Source organism: Oratosquilla oratoria, chromosome 10 (assembly GCF_046742065.1).
Source record: "Oratosquilla oratoria isolate Oo_2021 chromosome 10, ASM4674206v1, whole genome shotgun sequence".
Lineage (NCBI taxonomy): Eukaryota > Metazoa > Arthropoda > Malacostraca > Stomatopoda > Squillidae > Oratosquilla > Oratosquilla oratoria.
Window position 1 is genome coordinate 64162648 of NC_134786.1, and position 9954 is coordinate 64172601.

At 39.7% G+C, this 9954-nt stretch overlaps 1 protein-coding gene across 2 annotated transcripts in view; it reads right to left on the bottom strand.

Moving 5' to 3' along the window:
- CBP (sarcoplasmic calcium-binding protein) overlaps positions 1–9954 on the bottom strand; it is a 102897-nt gene that overhangs the window by 63309 nt on the left and 29634 nt on the right. The window contains exon 1 of one of the 2 annotated variants that reach the window (XM_076191998.1): positions 367–559. The exons of the other annotated variant lie outside the window; for it this stretch is intronic. Coding sequence (XP_076048113.1) covers positions 367–465 — 99 coding nt within the window. The 5' untranslated portion in view covers positions 466–559. Of the gene's footprint in view, positions 1–366; positions 560–9954 lie in introns of those variants that run through there. 2 annotated transcript variants of the gene reach the window in all.

Below are 9954 nucleotides of genomic sequence, written 5' to 3' on the forward strand. Positions count from 1 at the left end.
GCTTGTGTCAGAGCATTTCCGCGATAGTCCCAGACCATGTGGGTAGTCGCTGAAATGCACAACTTGATCAGAACCCCTCAGCAACACTGGTGACCGCATGCGTAGCCAGGACAGCACGCCATCACAATAGACAAGTGTTGAACAAACATGGGCCTGGCTACCTCCAGAACCTCGAACATTGACGGTAACATTGGTGTAGAACGGCCAAACAACTTTTTTTAGGCCCCAAGTGAAAGAATATACGTGTTCAATAATCTGCGATTTTTCGGATTTGTTGTTGCCTACGCTGATATGAAACGACGGGGCTAGCTCACAGCAACAGTGTTGGAACAAATAGAAGCAGGTGAGGCAACGTGAATAGGGTACCTTGGAGGCGTTGACGAATACTGCGGAGGAACTAGCAGCCAGTCTCTCCAACGCCGGCCGAACACGCAGACCAGCCGACACAAGCCGAGAGACAGACATGGTGAGCTTGATCAAAACACAGACAGAACGGACACCAACTTTCCTCCGTGGCGCAACTAGGGGGAATGTGGCGGTGCTGGTGGTGGACCGTGGTTGGAACCGTACTCGAAGGGAGTAGGAGGAGGTTGATGTGGTGGTTCAGGTGGGGTGGGTGGAGGGAGACTGGTTGTTATAGACTAGATATAAGTCAACTATGGAGAACTATCGCTGACAAACGTTCAAGTTTTTGTCGAAATCGTCAAAACAAAACAAAAAAGTCGAGTAGACGCAGTCTCACAAGCACTATACGTGCGACTTCTGGTCCATGAATATACGAGTAAATAGATAAATTAAACTTCGCCACTCGACATCACTCTGTTACCAGACAAGGAAGTTACCACAGGAGAGTAGCAGTTGGTTTCGCTATTCCTTTACGGCCTCAGTAGAAATACCGTGGTGAAGCAAATAATAAATCTACTGTAGCAATTTTTTGAAAATCTGCAAGGTTATTTGACATTTGAAAAAAGAAACCAAATAAGCTGCATCCGCTCCCCATACTAGCAGTCCTCGGTACTCCAGGGGCCCACCAAAGATTCCCATGCAATGGTACTCAAACATTGCATCTTATATTGGCTACAAGATCTTAATAGTCTTTTAAAATCCCATAGTAACAAAATTTATATCTCTTCCTTCGTGTTAAAGATAAATCCAGTGTTGTGTTCAATGCAGATGAGTTTTCTGACAAGAAAATCGATCGAGTCCATGTTTGCAAAGGCAAAGACTATCATCGCTTCTTCCCGCCAAATGAAATCGCCGTTAGAGTTGACGCTTCGCACCACACAAGAGACGATTCGACGATAAGTTAATGGGATACTTGTCTGCTGCCTTTGTCTTGTTCTGACTCTGAATGTTCTTTGGTAAGTGTTAATACCCAAGGAGGTACATAACTCTATCCTGAAATTCAGAATACACAATTTTGGATGTAGGTTTTTCCACATTTGTCGCGTAGTTGGTAGTATGGACTGGTGGTAAGGGAGGGGGGGGTGAAGATGAAAAGCTTTAGAAATTAAGAAAGGATGAAGATGAAAGCGGTAAGCATAAGACGGAGATAATCATTTGGAAATGTATAAGAAATAGCTGGATTCGGATTAGGTAGGCAGGTAGGTGACTTATTGCAGGAGTAGAATAGGAGACGAAGTGAGCCAAGTGTTGGAGGGTTAAATCAGGACCAGTTGATCAGTCTCTAGGGTCGTGTAACAGGTTTCTTGATAATCCTAGGTAGAATTCGCTTAAGGCCGTATATTATGGAAGAAACATTTTGGCAACATATGGCAAGGAATATGTTCAAAAGATATTGACCATAAGGCGCCATGTGGCATAAGACACTGACTTAAAACAACTGGCGAACGTTGCTCATGGAGAGGCATGCGACAAAACCAAACGAGTCTCTCTGAGTGCTACCTGTCATTTCACCAATCTGAAAGAATCTTTGTAGAAGTGATAATAACAGTTCCGTGGCATTCGGCAACCTACAAGGCGTATGGAAATATTTTCATGCTGAATTAGGAAATAATATAGAATACACGTATGCACACGTAGAGACGACTGGAATCTAAGACTAACAGACAAGACGTAGTAGGCGTGAGCTTGTATCCAAGGCCAGAGTGAAGAGCAAAGGGGTATGATAATAGGAAATTCTTCTCTAGGAGGAAGGGGTGTGACAAAACCTTTAATTACCTTGGATTGTATCCCCCACTCATTGTTCGAGAAATGCAAAGCTCGTCAAGTGACCAGACTCAAGGAGCTTGCTCACCTCGCTATTAGGAGAGGCGGCCCGAAACAGCGTCCGTCAACTCGTGCGTCGAGCTCAACAGTCAACCACTCGCCCACCCACTTGAGTAACGCATGCGCGCCCTCACACACACACACACACACACACACACACACACACACACACACACACACACACACACACACACACACACACACACACACACACACACACATACTGGAATTTAAGCGAAGTATGGATGTGGGATGGTTAAATGATGGGTACATCCCTTGACTGGCCACCTCCATTATAAGGGGGAAAGGCCCCTTTTATATGGATAATACTCAGAGAGTACGAGGCTGGACCCTACAGTTGTTGTTCCTTTCCTATATACTCATTATCATCATATCTTGTCGCACCAGAACCGTGTCCATATAAGGGCAGTTTCATTTGCTTCCCTAAGGTCTTGGTCGGAGCAATGGGGACTCAATGGACATTTACCTATATACTATAATTAGGTAAATGCACGAACATACAGAAATGCACACACACACACACACACACAATATGAACTTTGAACTCATGTGGGAGGGTAATGGCTGTCGATAACGAGTCCAACAAATAATACAAGCCCATGGAGAATCGCACAACATTCAGCAACACACACACACACACACACTCACTCAAAGTCCGTACCCCCTCACTAAATCAATTCTTCTCTTAGTCTTCATCGTGCTATCTTGCCAACCAGCTCAGTTCACTCTACTTTATTATAATCAACCAATCTACCTGGGAGATGTAGTGGTCCAGCATTTAGAGAATTTTTTCAGAAATCGACGCATGGGTGGAATTACCCAAGGTGAATTTTCATTTCTGTATTGAACATGTCGACCCAAGCAGTTTCTCAAGAAACGTACTCTGTGTTTGCCATAAAGCCCGAAGACGAAAAAAACAACAACATATATATATATATATATACATATATACATATATATATATATATATATATATATATATATATATATCAATAAACCGTCCTACAAAGGATTATTTCGATGCTAACATAGCAGAAGAAAATACGTACAATGAAATGAACTCCGCCTCTCCGGTCCTCAAGATCCTGTTTTCCACTGCACCATCATCCCACTCTCCCGTCCTTCCACTTAACCTCTTTGCCACGATGACACCTTTACCAGTTGGCGCCAGACGATTTCATTCAACCCAGGCTACGCTTCTTGAGCTGAAGGAGGTAAGACCCGGCCACGTTATCGCTTTTGTTAAATTTCCAGTATTTGTTATTTCTCTCGATCATATTCGGTCTTCAGTCAGTCTACACCCGTTTTTATATTTTTCCTTCTTTTTTTAACACTTACATCGTTTCTGTTATTTGTGTATCATTCACATCTAGTTTGACGTCTTCATTCAATTCAGTGGGTCTACTGCATCGGACTGGAGTTCTCTGCCATGCCTGAACTTTGTTTACGTCCTTCCGCACCCGCTCTCCCTCTCTCTCACCCACCCTCATCCTCATCCTGACTGCAGAGCGTTTCCGTCCGCGTGCACTGGACAACTTGAATTTTTTTCTCTCTCTTTGTTTACTATAGTGTAGTACGCTGTGACGTCATATCCGCCAACTGTTTCTGTGAAAAGCACCTGCACCTTGCCAGTTGTGACTGTGTTGTTAGTACTTTCCGTGCCGTAATGTTTTGATTTCGTTTGACTAGAATCGACTTCGGTTACATTTTTTTTTTTTTTATCTCCGAATGTCACATTACCTTTGTGCCATACATTGAGAAACTGAACGATGAACTAAGAGAAGTTAAACCTGTGCGAATATTAGATTTGTTAGTGATGTGTTCTCAGGAAAGACTAGAATAGTCTAAGCGAAGTCTTCATCTGGGTATTCAAATTCACATTTGACAAGAATCGGCCTAGTGTGAAGCGGGCGATTGGTGTTCTCAATGTTTTCTTGACATTTAGACCCTTTGAACTACGTCAGAACTTGAACAACTTTTTCCAAACGTGTCTAACTTGTAAGGTGCATTGGAAGTTAATGGTCATATGATTAGGTTTGTTCTACATAAGCACACACATACACACATTCGATGGCGCAGTGGTTAAAGTTCCCGGCCGCCACTACGGCGGTCCGGGTTCGAATCCCGCCCAGGGCTGAAATAATTTCAGTATCGCTGTGCTGCGAGTCGTTACTCTAGCTCTCGTGGGCGGGGAGTTGGGTGTGTGTGTGCGTGTAAGGTCACAGCATTACCCATAGATCAGTCATATATAAGCTCTGAGCTCTCTTCCGGGAGGGAAATAGCTGTCAATCACGAATTCAACACATGATCCAAGACAATGGTGAATCACACACACTAGTGCTAGTGGATACCCGAGATGGTTAAATTACAGCGTAACTAGTAAGTATTGAAGCAAAATGGAAGAAAAGGATGACACCAGAGAAGCCCATTGGTGGTGGTGCGTCAAGTCATAACGTAAACACGTACCCAGAGCCACCTATCGGTGCAAGACCGAAGCATAATGTGTGTTCAGGTCACCTCTGGGTGCGAAAAAAAAATTCTCTTAGAAAAGGGGCGATGAGTAACATTTTTTCTGGATTTAGTGGTATGAAAGAAGACTTTTTGTAAGATTATAAACATAGAGTGGGAGATGAGACTTATGAAAGAGTCATGGAAGCAAGAGACTAACGATTCATGGAGGATGAATAAAAAAATAAAAGAAGTGACTTAAAGAAAGTAAATACTGATATAAAAGAAGAGGTAAGTGCACTAAAAAAAGAACTGGCCTAGCTAAAATATGAAAATGAGAGGAAAAATAATGATAATGCTAATAGTGAGACCATAACGAGGTAAACGGATAAAGATAAGAACCGTAAAAAAAAAAAAAAAAAAAACGCAGATGAGGATGATTTACAACAACTCAGGAATGAATTGAGAAAAAAAAAAACAAGAAAAATATAAGGTAATTCTTAAATAGTTCATCAAATGCAGGAGAATGCCGAAGATGCAGTCATCAAGGTAATCAAAGAAAAAGGAAATCTGAGATAAAGCAGACAAAAAATAAATACAAAAAGTGTATAGTATTATATGGCCTAAAGGAAAAACATAACCTAAATTGGTCCCTGAGACACAAAGAAGAGAGAGAATTGGCAAGAAAAGTTCTGAAAGTAGTACATGATGAAGAGCAAGAAATAGAAAAGGAAATAGAGGATGTGCACAAAATGGGTAAATATACATATGCAGAAGGAAAAAATCGGCCCCTAAAGATCAAATTAATGTTACAAATGGCAGCGGAAGAAAATTTAGCAAAAGGCGAACACTACAATAGTATATGATTAAAAAGAGACATGAATGATGAGGAAAGAGGAGTAAAAAAAAAAAAAAAAAAAAAAACGGAGACCGAGAAAACGCAGTTCTATTGTAGAGTGTTAGACATGAGACTGAAAAAAAATGTATAAAAAAAAAGAGAGATTCAGAGAACGGAATGAAGGGAGTAGAAAATTAAACCTAGCTTATACCAATATAGACGTATCAATCTCATTATTAAACAAACTAAATTATTACCCGTCAGAAGAAAAACCAGACACAATGGGAATTGTAGAGGTAAAAGTAAGGGCTCCACTATTACCAAATAATCCTGTACATGGATTATATAATCACTGGCTTAGAAATAGAGAGGGGGAAACAGAGTGAAGTCATGTTCCTGATTAAGAAAAACAAATGTGACGAAAGTTGTGTATGGAGAGAACGGTAGAAATTATCACAATAAGAGTTAAAGATAGTGACATGAAAAGCAGAAAGTTTGCAGTGATTTATGTGGCCCCAAAAAATGGGGTCTTGGAGAGAGAGATTACTCCAAAATGTTAGATGATACGAAACTTTCATTAAACGAGATGCTGAAGGATGGAAGTAACGCGGTACTTATGGGAGATTTTAACTGCAAAGAAACCTGTTGGGAAGAGATGACAGTGAAAGATGGAGAGGATCAATGGGGAAATGTATCAATATGACCATAGAATATACAATGACACAACGGGTAAAAGAAAACACTAGATTTAGAAATAATGAAGAATCGTCAAGACTAGATTTATTATTTACGTCAGAACCTGAAATTGTGGACAAAATTAATACTAGATACCAACAAAAGTAACCATATACTACTTGAGTTGGAACTAAAGGAGGAAATATATATTGAGAGAAAGGAGAAACACAGAAAATGAAGACTAATGTGTAGTAAAACGGAGTCTGAGAAACTTAGGAATTTAGACAGGGAAGATCATTTACCACAAATTTGATCTGTTTTTACTCAACCAAAGGGTTTCTTTCACCTCTATAGAACAAAAAATGAAGAAAGAATAGGACCAATTAAAAACAATGAAAATGTCATGATAGAATCGGAGGAAAAAATGAGTGAGAAGTTTAACAATTATTTTCTATCGGTGTTTACTAATGAGAGGTTAGATAAAGTACCTGATTGCAATCCGATTTTCAGAGGGGATGAAGAAAGTAGTCTAATATCAGCATTAGTAAAGAAGAAGTAGTCAAGCAGATTGAAAGACTTAAAGCTACAAAATCTCCGGGTCCAGACGAAATTTTTCCAAGAATGCTTAAGGAGTGCAAATTTGAAATCTGCGACCAGTTAACTGAAATATTCAATAAATCGGTAGACACTGGTTTTGTGCCAACTGCTTGGAGGCAAACAAATGTTGTTCCTGTTTTTAAGAAGGGAGATAGATCGTCTATATGCAACTACAGGCCAATCAGTTTGACATCGGTTATAGGAAAAATGCTTGAATCAATAATAGTAAATAGACTCAGAGAACACATCGAAGGAGACAATTTAATTCGTGATTCACAGCATGGTTTCTCCAAGGGTAAGTCATGTGTGACTAATCTTCTATCCTTTTACACTAAAGTATATAAGGCGTCAGATAACAATGATAATTACGATATTATTTACCTTGACTTTAGTAAAGCGTTCGACAAGGTGCCACATCAGAGACTACTAAATAATATCAAAGCCCATGGCATAGAAGGAAAAGTGTTAGAATGGATTAGAGATTGGATTAGTAACAGAAAACAACGGGTCACCATCAGTGGAATAAAATCTAGGTGGGGCAATGTTACTAGCGGGGTCCCCCAGGGCTCGGTTTTGGGTCCCTTGTTGTTCATTATGTACATAAATGACTTAGACGATGGGATAAATAGTGATGTTAGTAAGTTTGCGGACGACACTAAAATAGGACGCCGAATTAGGTCAGGAGACGACGCAGAGATTCTGCAGGATGATCTTAATAAATTGTTCACATGGTCGGTGAAATGGCAAATGAACTTCAATATATTTAAGTGTAGCATGTTACACAACCCCGAAAATAGATACAGCTTAGATAACACGTTTTTAGAAAAATCTGAGTGTGAGAGGGACTTGGGAGTTCTGGTGAGTCCGGACCTAAACCAGGAAGCAGTGCATTAGCGCCAGAAATTAAGCTAACAGCGCATTAGGTTTCATTGCTAGGACGGTAACGAATAGAAGTGCAGAGGTAATTATTAAACTCTAGCGATAGTTAGACCCATCCTTGACTATGCGGTACAGTTTTGGTCTCCGTCCTACAGAATGGACATAAATTCACTAGAATCAGTACAGAGAAGAATGACCAAAATGATACATGGACTCGGAAATTTGCCTTACGAAGAGAAGCTTAGGCACCTTAACTTACACTTTCTGGAAAGACGCAGAGTGCGGGGTGATCTAATAGAAGTGTTTAAGTGGATCAAAGGTTATAACAAGGGTGATACAAACAAGGTCATCATAATAAAACAACAGGGCAGGACTCGCAGTAATGGGTATAAACTGGATAAATTTAGATTTAAGGAGGCAATAGGCAAGAATTGGTTTACTAATAGGGTGGTCGATGAATGGAATAAACTTAGTAACCATGTAGTAAGCGCTGAAACTATCAGTTGTTTTAAAAAACGATTAGACAACTTTATGGATGGGGATGACAGGTGGTGATGGATACGGAGCTGCCTAGTGCCTTATGGCCTCTTGCAGTCTCCTTTATTCTTATGTTCTTATGTTATGTATAATACAGGAAAGGGACGGATGGGCTGATTGTACTTTCCTAGATTTACAAAAAGCTTTTGATAAAGTCGCACACAATAAAATATTAAGAAAACTGGAAAGCATAGAAGGGATACAAGGTAAACTACTGAAATGGATGGAGGACTTTTTGCATGGAATATATATGATAAGAGATAAGAGTTCTACTTGTGAAGAGGTGATTAGTGGAGTTCCACAAGGATCAGTATTGGCACCAATAACGCTTGCTATTTATGTGAATGACATGGACGAGGTTGTGGAATGTTACATGAGTTTCTTTGCAGGTGACGCAAAACAGTTGAAGAAAATGAGTACTGAAACAAACTGTAACTCACTGCAGAGATATCTGAACAGAGTTTGGGAATGGAGTCAAAAGTTGGAAGTGGACTTCAATATTAAGAAATGTAGCATAATGGAATTTGGAAAAGGAAAAAAAAATGTATCAGGACAATATAAAATTGGTGAAAAGTAAGTAAAAAAAAAAGTGGGATCTGAAAAAGACCTGAGAGTAATCATCACAAAGGATACGTCCCCTTACTTGGATGAAGAAATGGTAAAGAAAATACTAGTCACACTAATAAGGCCTAAATTGGAGTACACAGCGACACTATGGTTACTAAATACTAAAAAGAATATAAGGAAAATTAAGAGAATCCAGAGAGAAACTACGAAGATGGCCCCAACACTATCTAATCTGTCATATGAAGAAAGATTGTCAAAACTAGAATTACCGACTCTGGAACAAAGAAAGGAAAGAGGTGACTTTTTGACCATCTACAGAATTATGAGAGGTATAGAAGTTCTTGATAGAGAAGACTTGCTAAGTTGGGATAAAAGAAACACAAGAGAACATAGAAAGATATGGCGAGATACAGAGACGGGACAACACGAGCGTAGCCCCCTTCCCATAAGATACAACTAGGTAAATACACACATACACAATTATATATATATATATATATATATATATATATATATATATATATACATATGTATATATATATATAATATATATATATATATATATATATTATATATATAAATGTATATACGTATGTATGTATGAACATTAAATATCACAGAGATTGTAGAATGCGTAGTAGTGTAGTTTGTAGGTTAACAATATTTCAGTTATTTGAACCCGAAATCTATTCCCCCCCAAAAAAAGAAAAAAAAAATCCTTAAATTCCCCGAAGTGGAGCGAAGAACTGGCAGATTCGCCCCCTGGTTGCGAACTCTTGCTTCAGATGTTGCTTCGTATTAAAATACCAGTCAACCAGCCAATCCCTCATGTGAAAAACCACAGATGGCCCATGGGTGTATGTCCCCACAAAACACACACACACACACACACACACACACACACACACACACACACACACACACACACACAGCCCCTCCTCCCCTACCCCAAGCTCCTCAAGGCGTTCAAGTGCTGCAGTGGGCAATTCCTTAACCTCGGAAAATTTCACCGAGTGCATTGGATACACGAACTCTTTCTCCATCTGTCTGTGTACCACTATGCCGTTTCAATATTTTCCCCCATCCGCTAATCTCTCTTCCCATTACAATGACAGTTCAGTCGAGGTAGGTATATCATTCCTTTGCATCCAGATAAAAATCAC